We start from the raw sequence: 18,099 nt of genomic DNA on the forward strand, positions 1-18,099 counted from the left end.
TACAACAGTTCCTTTAACAGTTCTTTCAGTGTTGGTTTGGTGGTGATAAACTCCTTTAGACTTTTTTTTTTCTGGGAAGCTCTCTATTTCACCTTCTATTTTGAATGATAGCCTTGTTGGATAGAGGAATCTTGGTTTCAGATCCTTATTTTGCATTACCTTGAGTACTTCATGCCATTCCCTTCTGGCCTGTAGAGTTTCTGATGAGAAATCAGCTGACAATCTAATGGGAGTTCCTTTGAAGGTAACAGATAGTTCTTCTCTTGCTGCCTTTAAGATTCTCTCCTTGGTTTGAATTTTTGGCGTTTTTATTTATTTTATTTTATTAAATTTATTTGGGTGACAGTGGTCAATATGAACATATAGGTTTCAGGTGTAGGTTTCAGTTACAAGATCTGTATATTGCTCTATGTACTCCCCAACCAAAGTCGTATCTTGTCCCCTCACCATATACTAAGACCCTGTTCACCCCTCATCACCCACAGCCCTTCCCTCTGGCAACCACCAAAATGCTGTTTGTGTCCACAAGTTGCAGTTATATATCTCACATATGAGAGAAGGCATATGGTTCTTAGCTTTTTCTGATTGACTTACTTCACTTAGCGTAATATTCTCAAGGTCTATCCATGTTTTTGCAAATGGCAAAATTTCATCCTGTCTTATGGCTGAATAGTTTTCCATTCTGTACATGTACCACATCTTCTTTATCCAGTCTTCTATCACAAGACACTTTGGTTGTTTCCTTGTCTTGACTACCGTGAATACTGCTGCAATGAACATGGGGGTGCATATATCTTTACAAATACACCTTTTCAAGTTTTTCGGGTATATACCCTGGAGAGGGATTACTGGGTCATATGGTAGCTCTATGCTTAATTTTTTTAGGAATCGCCAGACTGCTTTCCATAGTGGGTGTACCAGTCTACATTCCCACCAGCAGTGAATGAGGGCTCCCTTTTCCCCACAACCTCTCTAACACATGTTATGGCTTGTCTTGTTGATAATAGCCACTCTTAGCAGGCATGAGATGGTTTTGACTTGCATTTCCCTAATTGCAACATCTTTTCATGTATCTATTGGCTATTTGTATATATTCTTGGGAAAAGTGTCTGTACAGGTCTTCTGCCCACTTTTTGCTTCAGTTGTTTGTTCGGTGTTGAGTTTTATGAGTTCTTTATATATTTTGGAAATTAAACCTTTGTCAGAGCTACTGTTTGCAAATATCATCTCCCATCTGGTTGGCTGCCTCTTTGTTTTGTTGTCAGTTTTTTTGCTGTGCAGAAGCTTTTTAGTTTGATATAGTCCCATTTATTTTTTCTTTCACTTCCCTTGCCTTTGGGGGTCAAGTTCATAAAATATTCTCTATGACCAAGGTTCATAAGTTTGATACCTACGTTTTCTTTTATGTAACTTATTGTTTAGGATCTCACAATTAGGTCTTTGATCCATTTTGAGTTGATTTTTGTACATGGGGAAAAACTGTAATCCAGTTTAATTCTTCTGCATGTGGCTTTCCAGTTTTCCCAGCATCATTTATTGAAGAGACTGTCTTTACTGCATTGTGTGTTTCTGGCTCCTTTGTCAGAAATCGTCTGCCGATATACATGTGGTTTTATATCTGGGCTCTCTGTTCTGTTCCACTGATCTGTCTGTTTCTGTGCCAGTGCCATGCTGTTTTGATTATCATAGCTCTGTAGTATAATTTGAGGTCAGGTAGCATGATGCCTCCAGCTTCATTCTTTTTTTCTCAGGATTATTTTGGCTATTCTGGGTCTTTTGTGGTTTCATACAAATCTGAGGAATTCTTGTTCTATTTCTTTAAAAAATGACATTGGTATTTTAATGGGGATTGCATTAAATCTGTATACTGCTTTGGGTAATATGGCCATTTTAACTATGTTGATTATTCTAACCCATGAACATGGGATATTTTTCCATTTTGTTGTCTTTTTCAATCTCTTTTAATAATGCTTTGTAACTTTCAGTATATAGCTCTTTCATGTTCTTTGTTAAATTTATTCCTAAGTGTTTTATTCTTTTGGATGCAGTTGCAAAAGGAATTTATTTTTTCATTTTTTTTTCTGAAGTTTTGTTGTTGATATACAGGAAGGCAATGGACTTTTGTACATAGATTTTATATCCTGCAACTGGACTGTATTTGTTTATTGTTTATAATAGTTTTTTGGTGGAGTTTTTAGGGTTGCAATATGTGGAATCATGTTGTCAGCAAAAAGTGACAGTTTTATTTCTTACTTCCCTATTTGGATGCCTTTTATTTCTTTCTCTTGCCTTATTGCTCTGGCTAGGACTTCCAGAACTGTGTTGAATCAGAGTGCTGAGAGTCAACATCCTTGTCTTGTTCCTGACCTTTCAGTTTTTCACCATTGAGCATATTATCTGAGAGCATATAAGGCCGTTATTATGTTAAGATACTTTCCTTCTATTCCTGTTTTATTGAATATGTTAATCATAAATGGATGTTGTATCTTATCAAATGCTTTTTCTGTATCTTTTGATAAGATCATAGGATTTTTATCCTTTCTTTTGTTAATGTGGTATATTACAGTGATTGATTTACGTATGTTGAACAATCCTTGTGCCCCTGAATGAACCCCACTTGATGATGATGTATTATTTTTGATGTACTGCTGTATTCAATTTGCTAGTGTTTGTTTAAAATTTTGCATCTGTATTCATTAGAGATACTGATTTTTAGTTTTCTTTTTTTGTGTTATCCTTGCCAGGTTTTGGTATTAGGGTTATATTGGCCTCATAAAATGTGTTAGGATGTATTGCCTCTTCTGTAGTTTCTTGGAAGAGTTTGAGAAGGATAGGTTATAAATCTTCTTTGAACGTTTGGTAGAATTCACTGATGAAGCCATCTGTTCCTGGGCTTTTATTCTTTTGATAGGTTTTTGACGGTTGTTTCAGTTTCCTCGCTGCTGATCAGTCTATTTATATTTTCCAATTCTTCATGATTTAGTCTACAAAGATTATATATTTCTAGGAACTTATCCCGTTCTTCTTGGTTATTGAATTTGTTGGCATATAGTCTGTCATAATATTCTTGTATGATCCTTTTTATATCTGTGATGTCTATGGTGGGTTCTCCTCTCTCATTTCTAATTTTGTTTATATGGGTCTTTTCCCTTTTTTCATTAGTGAGTCTAGCCAGGAGTTTGTCAACTTTGTTAATCTTTTCAAAGAACCAGCTCTTTGTTTTATTAATTTTTTGTATAGTCTTTTTGTTCTCTATTTCATTCAGTTCTGCTCTAATTTTTATGATTTCCTTTCTTCTGCTTTTATTCTTCTTTTTCAAGTTCTTTAAGATGTGATGTTAGGTTGTTTACTTGGTATTTTTCTTGTTTCTTGACATAAGCCTGTGATGATATAAACTTCCCTCTTATTACTGCATTTGCTACATCCCAGAAGTTTTGATATGTTGTACTGTCATTCTCATTTGTCTCTATATATCTCTTGATATCATCTTTTGTTTCTTCTTTGACCCAGTCATTTTTTAGTAGTATGTTGTTTAATCTCCATGTATTTGTGGGTTTTTTTTACTTCCTTTTTGCAGTTGATTTCTAATTTCAAGGCGTTGTGGTCAGAGAACATGCTTGGTATAATTTCAATCTTCTTGAATTTGTTGAGGTTACTTTTGTGATCCAACATATGGTCTATCCTTGATAATGTTCCATGTGCACTGGAAGAATGTATAATCTCATGTTCTGGGATGAAAGTCTCTGTAAATGTCAGTTATGTCCATTTGTTCTAATGTGTCCTTTAAGGCTGATATTTCTTTATTGATTTTCTGTTTGGTCGTTCTATCTAGACCCGCCAGTGAAGTATTAAGGTCCCCATCTATCATTGCGTTTTGATCTGTTTCTCCCTTTAGTTCTGTCAGTAGCTGCTTTATATATTTCAGTGCTCTCCGGTTGGGTGCATCTATATTAAGAAGTGTTATGTTTTCTTGATGTAGCATCCCCTTTATCATTATAAAGTGTCCATCTTTGTCTCTTGTTATCTTTGGTATCCTGAAATCTATTTTGTCAGATGTAAGTATGGCTACACCCGCTTTTCAGTGGATGTTATTTACTTAGAGAATCATTTTCTACCCCTTCACTTTAAATCTACCTTTTCTTTGCAGGGTCGATGTGTCTCTTGTAGGCAACATATGGTTGGGTCTTGTTTTTCAATCCAGTCTGCTACTCTGTGCCTCTTTATTGGTGAATTCTGACCATTTACATTTAGGGTAATTATTGATGTATGAGGATTCCCTGTAGCCATTTTATCTTTTGTTTTCTGGTAGCTCTGTGCTTCCATTGGTTCTTTTCCTTTGTACTTCTCTCTGTTTTCATCTGGTGGTGTTTCATACTTCTTTCCTCTACATCCTCTGTTTTTGAGCTATGTGTCGTCGTCTGGGGATTTTTGTCTGTGGTTACCATTAGGTTTATAAAAAATAAAGTTGCATACATACAATAATAATTTTTGTTTTGAGTGCATCTGATATTCATTCTCCTTTGCCAGTTCACACCTCTCCCCTCTCTCCCTTTATGTTTTTGTTGTAACAAATTAACCCTGTTTATGCTGTAAGTTTTTGGTGATCTTACTCATAGTGTTGTGACTTTATGTTCTTTGTTTTAGGTAGAATAGTTCTACCTTGAGTATTTCCTACACTGGAGGTTTTCTGGTGATAAAATCTCTCAGCTTCTGTATGTCTGGGAATGCCTTTATTTCTCCTTCTTATTTAAGGGACAATTTTGCTGGATACATTTTTTGTGGCTGGTAATTTCTCTCTTTCAAACGTTTGAATATTTGATTCCACTCTTTTCTGACTTGTAGAGTTTCTGCTGAATAGTTGGTTTAAATTCTGATAGGTTTTTCTTTGTAGGTCACTTCTTTCTTTTCCCTGACTGCTTTTGAGAATTTTTTCTTTATCATTGATTTTTGACAGTTTTAATACAATGTTCCTGGGAGAGGGCTTCTTTGAATTGATGTAATTAGGTGTTCTGTTTGCTTCTTAGATTTGATGATTTAATTTTTTTCATAGGTTTGATAAGTTCTCATCCACTATTTGTTTGAATAGACTCTCTGTTCCCTCTTCCCTCTCTTCTTCTTCAGGAATGCCTATTATTCCAATATTGATGTTTATGATGGAGTCAAATAGTTCTCGTAGCCCTCTTTCATTTTTCTTCATGCTCAGGTCTCTCTCTTCTTCCATCTATATCATTTCTAGATTCCTATCTTTGATATCACTAATTCCATGATCTGGTTGACTCTGTTTTCTATGTTCAGTAGCTCATTCCTAATCTCCTTAATTGAGTGCTTTATTTCCAGGATTTCTGTTTGGTTCTTTTTTAATGTTTCAATCTCTTTGGTAAAGTGCTCATTTTGTTCATTGATTTGTTTTCTGAGTGCACTGAATTGCCTGTCTGTATTTTCTCTCATCTCATTGACTATTTTCAGAACTGCAATCTTGAGACCTCTGTCATTTATATCTCATATTTCCATGTATACCACATTGCTTCCTGGGGATTTTCCATTTTCTTTGTGATCATCCTTGTTGCCGTGATTATTCATGGTATTTGCTACTCTCCTTTGTCTAGGCATAAGTATTCCTTCTATGTTAGCGTTCTCTGAATAGATCTTTCTACTATTTTCTAGTAGATGGTGCTGAATCGGAAGATTTTTTACCCCTCTCATCTCCCAGACTTGACTTCTGCAGCTTCTGTAAGACAGTATGACCATGCTTCTTAGAGGTGGGGTTTGTTTTGCCCTCATCCTAATTGTGATCCTGTACCTCTGTGCCATCCAGCCCCAAGCACCAATCCAGGGGATGAGCCACAGAGCAAAATACTGGTTCCACTGCAATAGATCTTGGTTTACAGAGACACCAAGGGAAATGGGAGGCAAGTTTTGGGAGTCCAAGATTTCTGTGGTTCTGTTTTTTTTGTCAGAAACACCCCTGCATGACAGTAGGTATCCTTGAGGCAGAGTCCCATGCTCTGTCAGAAATCTTCTGGCTCAGTCACTGTTCACTCTGCTCTCGCTGCTAGTCTGGCCTCCCTCAACACTCTCTTCTTCCCAGCCGGCTGAAGGAAGAGCCTGCTGCCTCAGGCTTCCTCCACTCTCCCAGCTGCACCCTGAGCTCTCAGCTGCAGGGCTGCATCTGAGGGCCATCTGAGCTCTTTTCCCTTCTCGTCTCCCTGCTTATTCCCAGTTGCTCACTTTTAGATGTTTTGACATGTGGTTCTCTTAGGCATGCCTCTGTGTTGACTAGGTGATTCTTTGTTGAATTATAGTTAATTTGTTGACATTTCAGTGGGAGATGCCAAGGGTGTCTCTCACGCCACCATTGCTCTGATGTCGCTGAATTTTTGGCATTTTAATTATGATGTGTCTGGGCATGAGCCTCTTTGTGTTCTTCTTGCTTGGGACTCTCTGTGCCTCCTAAACTTGGGTGATTTTTTTTTTTTTTTCCTTCACCAGGTTTGGGAAGTTTCCTGCCATTAATTCTTCCAAAATGTGTTCTAACCCTTGCTTACTTTCTACATCTTCTGACGCTCCTATCATGTGAATATTATTTGTTCATGTTGTCCCACAACTCCCTTAAACTTTCTTCCTGTTTTTTAATTGTTTTTCTTTTTATATATCTGATTGAGTGATTTTTTTCCCCACTCTGTTTTCTAATTTACTGATACAGTCCTCAGCTTCCTCTAATCTGCTGTTTACCACCACCAATTTTTTTATTTTTTTTTTTATTTCAACTATGTCATTCTTAATTCCCTTCATAGTTTCCCATGTTGGGCTCAATCCCCAGCACAGGGCATGCCAGAGGCAGCTGATCAATGAATCTCTCATTGATGTTTCTGTATCGCTCTTTCCCTCTTCCTTCCTCTCTCTGAAATAATAAAAATACATTAAAAGAATCAGACAGTCAATAAGGAATATGGCAAAAGTGTCTGAGTATTAATGCATTATTAGATTTTTTTTACCTTCATGTAATATGTGTATATATACATAATTGCATATAAATAAACACATTTTACTATATGTATATAAATTTTATAAAGATACTTTACATAATAATTTTGTTAAATATTCAGAAACCATGTTTTCATGGCCTTTATTTTGTTCTATTTATAAATCTAATAAATACTCGTTGTAGAAAATTGGAAATATGGAAAAGTATAATTAAAATTTAAATCATTCATAAGCCTAGCCATAAACATCAAAGGCAACATTTTGGTGTTTTTTTTTAATTTTTATTTTTCTGTGTATGGCATATCATTTAGAACCTGCTACACATACAGGTTCAGATTCTACTTTTCTATTTCATTGAGTATTCTTTGAAGGCATGACTTTCAAAACTACATAAAAGTCTATATTAGGAATGTGGTGTAATTTATTCCACTATTTTGAAACACATGTGTGTTTTTAATTTTCAAAAGATATTAAGTTTCTGAAAATTATATAAGTGAATTTGAATGATGCGTAGAGTTTGACTAAAATGTGGTTTCAACCTCAAATTCCTGGAGTTGACCTCATTTCTGTTCATTGTGTTCCGAAAAGTACAACCTATGCCTTGTTTTATACTCTTTTAAATAATACTATGAACAATATGTTAAAGCCTTACATTCTTGCCTTAAAAAAATAGAGTGATTGCTCATGTAACTTTGTGTAAATGATTCCATTAGTTTTGAGATTTTTTTTAAAGGTTTTTGAGGGGCTTTTTTCATATGATCAGCTAATGAATTCAGCAAAACATTCCAACCCCAACCTGTTTCTCCTGTTTAGCATTTTCCACTTTTTTACTCTGTGATGTACAAGCCCTCCCTGGTTAATTATGTATATATTTAGCTGCTGCATGTGTTGGGCTTATTATTGTCATCTAATTAGATGTAACTTGAACTGCTTGCTTCTAGAAAAATCATTAAAAATTCTCTCCTAATGACCTAGAGATGACAAAATGTCTGTAAAGTGTGAAGAAGCAGACAAGCACAGGAACATCGCTCTTAAAGAGTGTTAATCCAGATGCCGCAATCATCTAATTAAACAATATTTTGCTGTCATTAACATTTTCACCAAGGAATTGCAGTTATAATTTCTTTGTCAGCTGTCTCTAGATCACTTTACCTTCAAAACTAAAGTGCCATATAAAAACATTAAATTGGATGGTTTAATTAAAAAGTTTTTTTTAGGTGAAGAAACATATCCAGTGTTTCAGAGATCTCATTTACCATGCTTCACTATCATTGTTGGAGTAGATTAGTGTCATAGGCTTGAAATATTTAATATTCATCATCTAAGATAAATCCTTATAAGCATAGTTAATGAAAAAAAAAGAAAGAAATCTACACTTGCTACTACTGGAAAAGGAAAGAACCCTACCAATTATAGCACAGGGTTATTTACTAAATTTTAATTATTCTAAAAAATTAAAAACAAAACAATTGATAAATAATTTCCCCAAAGTGCCAGAACCTGACAGGTATTACTTTGGAAATACTTCAATTTTTTTGTTTACTTAGTGAACAATATTTGTTTTTTAATTTCACAAAGGTGTTCAGGAAAATAATTAAAGTAATAATGCTTTATGGCTGAAACTTATGAATGCAAAATCCCAAAGTACCACTTAATCATTCTTTTTGTCCATGTCTATTGGACATAGTCTATTTTTAATTCAAATAAAAAATATATATTGACTGTTCATGTTGTAAGGCTTTTATGTGGAAATTTTTATTTAATGTAGCTCTGTAAGTGCATTTATTTATAATGTTTATTGTATTTATTAGACTTTAAAGGGTGCTATAAGCCCAGCCCACATGGCTCAGTGGTTGAGCATCAACCTATGATTTAGGAGATCATCGTTTGATTCCCAGTCAGGGCACATGCCCAGATTGCGGGCTCAATCCCCAGTAGGGGACATACAGGAGGCAGCCAGTCAATGACTCTCTCATCATTGATGCTTCTAGCTCTTTCTCTCCCTTCCTCTCTGAAATCAATAAAGATATATTTAAAAAATAAAAAAAATAAAAGGTTCTATAAGCCTTAGTAATTTAAAAATTATTAAATTTCCCTTACCATTTATTTTCAGCCAACCTTCCAAGTATTATTAAAAATGAATTGCAAACAATATAAGAAAGGTGAATTGCCATAGCTGTGACTGGCATCGATCAATTTGTGCTGTATTTTAAAGATGGTGCTTTTTATTCTTTGTATTTTTTCCAAAAATAACATTATAGCCTTTTCTTTATTAGAAAATTATTTCTATTAAAAGACTAGTGTCTTCAAATATGGTCTCTATTTTTATGCTATTTGTATTTATATGATACATTTAAGCACTGAGTTAATGTCATTTGGTTTTTTATTTTATTTTGACAGTTTTTTCCTTAGTGTATAAGTTATAAAACCTCATCATAAAATTTAAAAACAATTATGGTATCTAATTTTTAGCTATTTAATTTATTTATATAAATAATATAAATATGTTATATAAATAATATCATCATTATTCTATAAAAATGCATACTAGGAGACCTAGTTTTCATTAAAATCTACAGATTTTTAAGTAGAATGGTAGCCCAGAAAATGGCAGAGCACTAAATGTGCCATGGACCCAGTTAGAATCCAGAAACAGCTCTGCCTGGCCAATCTGGAGTTTGTATATATACATGTGTAGAAAAAGTACTGAGAGTAATAAGATGTCCTAGGTTATCATGTATAAGAGCTATCAGTAATAAATTCAAAGTTATAGAATTTTACATTTTGTATTTTATAATGATAGTTTTAGCAGAACATTTTTATGTGCAAAAGACTTTAATAAATGTTCCTAATTCTTATGTATTCTTATTAGTATCATTCTTCACAATAGACATAAACATAGAGCAGATGCACCATTGGCTGAGCTGTGTAGCTGCAGACATTTCCTTCCAGTTTAGTGCGCAAATTCACAGTGCCACTCTCTGCCACATACATCTATGCCTTCACATAGTCCCCATCCTCCAAGGAAACTGTCTGTACTTGGACAGTCTTTCTTCTTTACTTGGCTTACGCTTGTTCATCTGTTAAAATTTGGCTTGTTTTTATCACATATGTATTTATTCCTTCAGTAAACATTTATTGGATAAACAGTATATGCCAATACACAGAGATGTATCTAAACACACACACACACACACACACACACACACAGAGGTGGGGGGAGAAACCCCCAGGCCCTACATTCTTGAGTTTATAGATTAGTAGAGAGGCAGACAAATTAACAGTGATGCTCATTAGCTCTAACACAGGTCGGTGTGAGTGCTGTGGTGGAGAACGAAGGGGAAACCCTAACCTACTCTCACCTCATTTCAGAAGATGTAAAGTGGAAGCAACACTCTGCTTTCTATCAATTACCTACATATACCACACCTATATCAACTTACATATTTTAAACAATATGTAGTTTTGTTGTAAAATTCAGATTCATTTAACAGTCACCCAACTCATTTATTTACTAATGAATTAATACAATTTGATGTTTATAATAGTAGATTTAATTATTTCTGGATTGTGGCTTGTTTTTCTTATTTTATAGTCACATTTACAATTGCTTTAAGATTAGGTATCATTTAGTCTCAATACTTGATGATGAAAAGATAATGTGTGCATATCTATGTTACTGTTATGTTATGTGTGGTGTGTGCACCAAGGCATACTAGATGAAATTCAGATCACTAAGTACTAGGAAAGTAGCTACTAAGTTTGAATTTGAGTGGAAATTTAGAAAGTTGCCCGTGATCAGATCATAGCATACTTTTACAAACTATGATCTTATCCAATAAAAGTTTTTCTGGGACTCTGTTTTTAAGTAGCAATTCTCTTAATTTCATCTGATTATGTGTTATTTTAGTACACAGTTTATGAGGGTGAGCCAGTGCTATGCTCTCCCTAAACTGTCTACATTCCCACTATACTTCTATATATTGCATGAAATACTTGTTCTATCAAAAAAAATGACCCCAATAAAATAGAAAATTCAACATAAGTTCCAGCAGCTCTTCACTAAAGTGAAACAACATAATTCCAAAAAGATTCATGAACTTAAAGGAGTGGGGGAAAAAGGATATGACAGCTACTTCTGTACTTTTCCATGCTCTCTTCAGAGTGCTTTTGCAAATTCTCTACACTGATTCCTTTTTTATTAAATTTATTGGGGTGACATTAGTTAATAAGATTATATAAGTTTAAAGTGTACATTTCTATGATACATGATCTGTATATCGACACTGATTCTTGATATAAGCTCAATATAGTAGTCTCTATACTGGCAATGTAATTTCTAGATATATACTCATCATAGTAGAATACTGTCACGTAGCCTGCAGGTGGGCAAGTCAGCAGGGTGACCTCCTCCACTATTACTTTTAGGGTCCCTAGCCAAGAAGGCTCTACTTCCAAGGTAGCAATATTATCTTCATCATAGTCAGCAGAAGAGAGATGGAGTATGGAGCTGCCCACATGGCAAGTTGCAGTGAGCCACACCCGGAAGTGGCACATATCACTTCTGCTCATCTTCTGCTGATTAGTACTAACTAGTACTAGTTCCCATAGCTACTTGTAAGGGGTCTGAGAAATGTGGTGTAGCCCAGGAAGAAGAGAAATCAATTATGACAAACAATGGTCTCTATACAAGCTTATATTGTAAAAAAATAATTGTTCTTATTCATTATTATTGAGTGAATTCAGTTGAAACACATTGTTTAGAGTACTTTTGATTAAACAAAAACAATCAGTTAATCACTAAACAAAACAGTTCTTTTTCTTCTGAAATTCAATAGTTATCTATTATAAGAAAGGGAACAATTTTATAATCAATTGGTATGGACAGATTATCATTTCTCTTTTTATTTTCTAGGACGGACATATAACGATCTTAACCAATACCCTTTGTTTCCATGGGTCTTAACAAACTATGAATCAGAAGAATTGGACTTGACTCTTCCAGGAAACTTCAGGGATCTATCAAAGGTAACTTTTAAGTATATAGAAGTCAATTTTCTTCATAAGGCTATATTCTAGAAACACTTCTACCCGAGTATATCTATTCAATTAATGCTTGTAAGAAAGTAAACCTGGTTGTCTTCTTTTGTAGTCATCATCTAAATCTCATCAATTCTTAGCATAGGAATTAAGTTACAAGAAGATAAATTAGTACTAGTATAGGCAGAACAAAATGGATATTTGAAAAAGAACAGATGTAGGGAGAGGTTGCTCAGATATCCTAGGTTTTAAGGGTCAAAGTAAGAAACCTGAAATTAGTACAAAATATAATAGCAAATCACTTCTGTGATACATTTCTTAGGCAGTAAGACATGATCATAATGCACACACACATATACATACACTGTAAGGGAGCTTAACAGTGGAAAGAAGTTCGGTACAACAATTTATCGAGCATCTGGTAAGATTTGGTGCCAGAAATGGGAAGAAAAAATACATAATGGGGGATAAGAATGAAAAGCTGATTTTTGGTTAGTTCACCTCATTTGTACAGAAGAAAGTGAAGTGGGATACTAAACTCTGAAATACAGTGAAGAACTAGGAACCAAGCCCAAAAAGCTTTTCTATAGGCTAAGATAATTTCAGAGCCATATTAACCCTCCACCCATTCACTATGAAATTCTCTTTTCTATCATCTTAGTTGTTGGGGTTAGCATTTCACAGTAGGTTAAAAGACATATGTACATATATTGGGTTTTGGTAGGGGTAGATTTGAGGAGCTCCTGGATAAAGGGAGCATAAGCCTTGTGAGACAAGGAAATATGCATTGCAACCAACTTAAAATTAATCCCACAGATGGTTTTTAACTTAACACACCTTCTCTTGCCTTTGAAAACAAAACTTACCTAAGTTGAAGTTCTGTATTCCACTACTTACTGGCTATGTGAATTAAAACCACTTTTTCTTAGCCTCAGTTTCCCCATTTGTATTTTGAGAATAGTAATACTATCTTCCTGCATACAGTGGTAAAGATCAAATGATGTGTACATTTAAAGAAAATAACATAGTACTTAGCACATAGAGGAACTTCATGAATATTATGCATTATTAGTACACATGGAATATTTCCTGGCCTATTTTGAAGCCTGCATACTATTTTTTTGCATATTCTTCTGTCATTCACTCTCTTGTTCTTTCATTTTATGTGAATTTTCTGTCAAATCTTAGTTGCTAGCCACCATCTTATAGAGAATCACAAGGTGGTAAAAAATAATACTAGCAATTGAATTCCAATTTGGCTGCAAATGGTAATTTTTCCAATGTAACTGAAAGGAACAAAAATCTTCAACCATTTACCAAATGCAGATAATTAATCAGACTTGGGTAGATAGACACATTGTAATTCATGGGGCCTTTCCTCCAGGAAGAAATCTAGTTATACATTATCTGAATAAAATCATTCCTGCAATATTAATAGGTGCTGTATTATATGGAGAGAATTCCATAAGAGGCAATAAAATAGTGGTGAAGAACAAGAGCTGTGAAGAAGGAATAGTGAGAGAAAGATACATCAGCATAAAGGGGGAAAATGGCATTAAATAAATTTATATCAATAGTAACCTTAAACGTAAATGGAATGGTCCAATCAAAAGACATAGGGTAGCTGAATGGATAAGAAAATAGGACCCAAATATATGCTGTCTACAAGAGACCCACCTGAGAGCAAAAGACTCACACAGGCTAAAAGTGAAGGGATGGAGTAAAATATTCCATGCAAATGGAAAGGAAAAGAAAGCTGGGGTAGTAATTCTTGTTTCTGACAAAATAGACTTCAAAATGAAGACCATAACAAGAGACAAAGATGGTCACTATATAATACTAAAGGGATCAATCCAACAAGAGGAAATAACCCTTATAAACATTTATGCACTCAATATAGGAGCATATATAAAAAATTTCTTGGGGGACTTTAAGGGGGAGATTGACAGCAATACCATCATAGTGGGGGACTTTAACCACCCACTGTCAGCACTGGACAGATCATCAAGACAAAAAATCAACAGGGAAACATAGACCTTAAATGATTCACTAGATCTAATGGATTTAATTGACATTTACAGAACATTTCACCCCAAAGCAGCAGAATACACATTCTTCTCAAGTGCACATGGAACATTCTCAAAAATAGACCACATGTTAGGGCACAAGGCAAGTCTCTACAAATATGAGAAGATTGAAATCATATCAGTCATCTTCTCGGATCACAATGCCATGAAACTAGAAATCAATCACTATAAAAAAGCTCAAAAATATTCAAACACATGGAGGCTAAATAGCATGTTATTAAACAATGAATGGGTTACCAATGAGATCAAGTTAAAAATCAAACACTTCATGGAAAGTAATGAAAATGAACAGACAACAACCCAAAATCTATGGGACACGGTGAAAGCAGTCCTGAGAGGAAAATTCATAGCATTACAGGCCTATCTCAAGAAACAAGAAAAAGATCTAATGAACCATCTAACACAACAACTGAAAGAACTAGAATGAGAACAGCAGGAAAAGCCCTGAGGAAGCAGAAGGAAGGAAATAATAAAAATCAGAGCAGAGATTAATGACATAGAGACTAAAAAAAACAATACAAAAAAATCAATGAAACCAAGAGCTGGTTCTTTGAAAAGGTAAATAAGATTGATACACCTTTAGCCAGACTCACTAAGAAACAAAGAGTGAAGACCCAAATAAGTAAAATCAGAAATGAAAGAGGCAATATAACAACTGACCCAACAGAAACACAAAGGATTGTAAGAAAATACTATGAGCAACTACATGCCAACAAATTGGACAACATGGGGGAAATGGACAAATTCCTAGAAGCATACCACCTTCCAAAGCTGAATCAAGAAGAGGCAGAAAACCTGAATAAGCCGATAACAACAAATGAAATTGAAGCAGTAATCAAAAAACTCCCAGCATACTTTGTCAAATATTAACTAACCATAATGGCATGGGTCTATTTCTGGGGTCTCTGTTCTGTTCCATTGATCTATATGCCCGTTGTTGTACCAATACCAGGCCGTTTTGATTACAGTGGCTTTGTAATACAGTTTGAAGTCTGGTAATGTGATCCCTCCCACTCTGTTCTTTTTTCTCAAGATGGCTGCAGCTATTCGGGGTCTTCTTTGGTTCCATATAAATTTTCGAAATGTTTATTCTAGGTCTGTGAAATATGCTGTTGGTATTTCAATAGGAATTGCATTCAATTTATAAATTGCTTTGGGTAGTATAGACATCTTAATGATGTTAATTCTTCCAATCTATGAGCATGGTATATTCTTCCACTTGTTTAAATTTCCTCTGTTTCTTTTTTCAGTGTCACGTAGTTTTCCGAGTACAGGTCTTCTACATCCTTGGTTAGGTTTATTCCTAGGTATCTTATTTTTTTAGTTGCAATGGTAAATGGTATTGCTTTTTTAGTTTCTCTCTCTGAAAGTTCATTGTTGGTGTATAAGAATGCCATTGATTTCCAGATGTTAATTTTGTATCCAGCTACCTTGCCAAATTCATTTATCAAATCTAGTAGTACTCTGATGGAGTCTTTAGGGTTTTCACGGTCTGGGAAAACATATTTTCCAAGGATGTATCGGATAAGGGGCTAATTTCCAAAGTGTACAAAGAACTCATAGTGCTCAGCAAGAGGAAGACAAACAACCCAATTAAGAAATGGGCAAAGGACTTGAATAGACACTTCTCCAGAGGACATACAGATGGCCAAGAGTCAAATGAGAAAATGCTCAACGTCGCTAATCATCAGAGAGATGCAAATTAAAACCACAATGAGGTATCACCTCACACCTGTCAGAATGGCTGCCATCAACAAATCAACAAACCACATGTGCTGGCGAGGATGCGGAGAAAGGGGAACTGTGGTACACTGCTGGTGGGAATGCAGACTGGTGCAACCACTATGGAAAACAGTATGGAGTTTCCTCAAAAAATTAGAAATGGAGCTGCCTTTTGACCCAGTGATTCCACTCCTAGGAATGTATCCTAAGAATCCTGAAACATTCATCAGAAAGAATATATGTACCCCGATGTTCATAGCAGCACAGTTTACAATAGATCTGGAAACAGCCCAAGTGCCCATCAGTAGATGAGAGGATAAAAAAGCTGTGGGACATTTACACCATGGAATACTACACAGCTGTAAAGAAGAAGAATCTTGTACCCTTTGGGACAGTATGGATGGACCTGGAGAAAATTATGCTGAGTAAAATAAGTCAGGCAGCAAAAGACAAATATCACATGATCTCGCTTATATGTGGAATCTAAAGAACTTAATAAACTGATGACCAGAATAGATTCAATGACATGGAAGCATAGATGAGACTGATGAATGTCAGAGGGATGGAGGAGGGCGGGAGGGTAGAGGGCGAGAGAGTAACCAAAGAATTTATATGCATATATGCACAACCCAAGGACACTGACAATGGTGGGGAGAGCAACTGAGGAGGGGGATGAGATGGGGTAGAACGGGACATTGGGGAGAAAAAGGGACATCTGTAATATTTTAAATAAAAATAAAATTTAAAAATTAAAAAAAGAGAAAGAAAATTTAAGGTATTCTGAATTAAGAACTGTGCTATTTAAATTTTATAGTAAAGTAGAGAATCTTTATTAATTATATGCAAATATAACATAAGTATATTTACAAAATATAATTTGGATATGTTTTCCTAATATTTATTCAAGCTTTTACCCAGCATTGTTTTATCCCATGATCATTCTAATAAATAAATATGTACCAAGGGGAAAAAAAAGAAAGAAAAAAAAGAAAAGAACAAGAGCTGTGGAGCTAGACTGTCTGGTTTCAAATCCTAATTCTGTCTTTCACTGGCTTTGGGGCCTTAGACAAGGTTATTTAATTTCTTTTTGCCTCAGTTTCTTCACCAGTATAATGAAGACAATAATAACAGGGTGTTGTGACAATTTTATGGCTAATAAATGTAAAGAACTTAGAATAGTGCCTGGCATAGCATTAGTTAATACTATAGTATGTATGAAGATAATGATATAAGCCATATACTTTGAGTTCCTTCAAATAATGGTGACAATAAATGTGTGCTGTTACTTCCTTATTGGAATTAGAATGTTTGAATGGTGTGCATTTTTGACATGACTTGCTAAGGCTGAGGTGTAACTTTGGGTATAAAACAAAACCAAACTAACTCATCAGTATCAGGATGAAAACTGTCAAACTAGTTCTTTAAACAAAATCTTACCTGAATGTATTTTATTTAACATTAATTGAATGACTATTTTGTAATAGATACTATAAAACATATATATAATAAAAATCTAAAGGTAGGCTCCCAATTAGCATGATATATTAAAACCTTATAAGCTGACTACTACTATGGCTACTTTATATTATTTTTACAACAGGGAAAGAGATCCTCTTTTGTTAAAATCAACTGCGATATTGTGGTGAAAGGAAGCTTATACACTAAGGTGTCTTTCTTTCCTCCACTTATTTATTCATTTTTTCAGTAATACAGTCAACAAATATTTGTCATACACTGACTATATGTCAAGCACTGTACTAGGTGGAAGGGAGTATAGGAGTTAATGAAATGGACATAATCGCAGCCTTCTTGGAAAGAGTCTGGTCAGATAGTGACCAGAAGCCTATGAAGCCAGCATCTATGACAATAAGTATAAAGGGGACTGTACCAAATTAGAGAGTGTATGTTCAACTACTCTTAAGATGTTGGACTCAGATGTTCTTGAAACCCTTTCTTAACCAAAGAAAATATCACCTTCATTATGGTTAATATGGATTATAGAAGATTTATGGTAAAATGCTTGCTAGTAATTATAGATTTTTAGTCTGTGTAGAAAACATGAAATAAAGTAAATGAAGTCACAGTTTCTATAATAATTAAAATATATAAACCTTTCTTAAGTTTGTAAAGTTTATCTGTTTAATCTGTATTCCTTTTGGCATTACTTTCCTGTGTGACTTACATGTGCTCTCCTAATTTTATATAGTGTTAGATAGGCATGGCAACCTGAGTGCTAACTGTATGTTGGTGCAAGCATGGAGTCCTG

General features: G+C 34.7%; 1 protein-coding gene across 2 annotated transcripts in view; it reads left to right on the top strand.

Moving 5' to 3' along the window:
• NBEA (neurobeachin) overlaps nt 1-18,099 on the top strand; it is an 817,699-nt gene that overhangs the window by 680,341 nt on the left and 119,259 nt on the right. For both annotated transcript variants that reach the window (XM_081128332.1, XM_081128333.1), the window contains one exon: nt 11,900-12,012. In XM_081128332.1, the coding sequence (XP_080984458.1) occupies nt 11,900-12,012 (113 nt within the window). The remainder of the gene's footprint in view (nt 1-11,899; nt 12,013-18,099) is intronic.

Source organism: Miniopterus schreibersii (assembly GCF_964146895.1).
Source record: "Miniopterus schreibersii genome assembly, chromosome: 2".
In the NCBI taxonomy this organism is placed as follows: domain Eukaryota; kingdom Metazoa; phylum Chordata; class Mammalia; order Chiroptera; family Miniopteridae; genus Miniopterus; species Miniopterus schreibersii.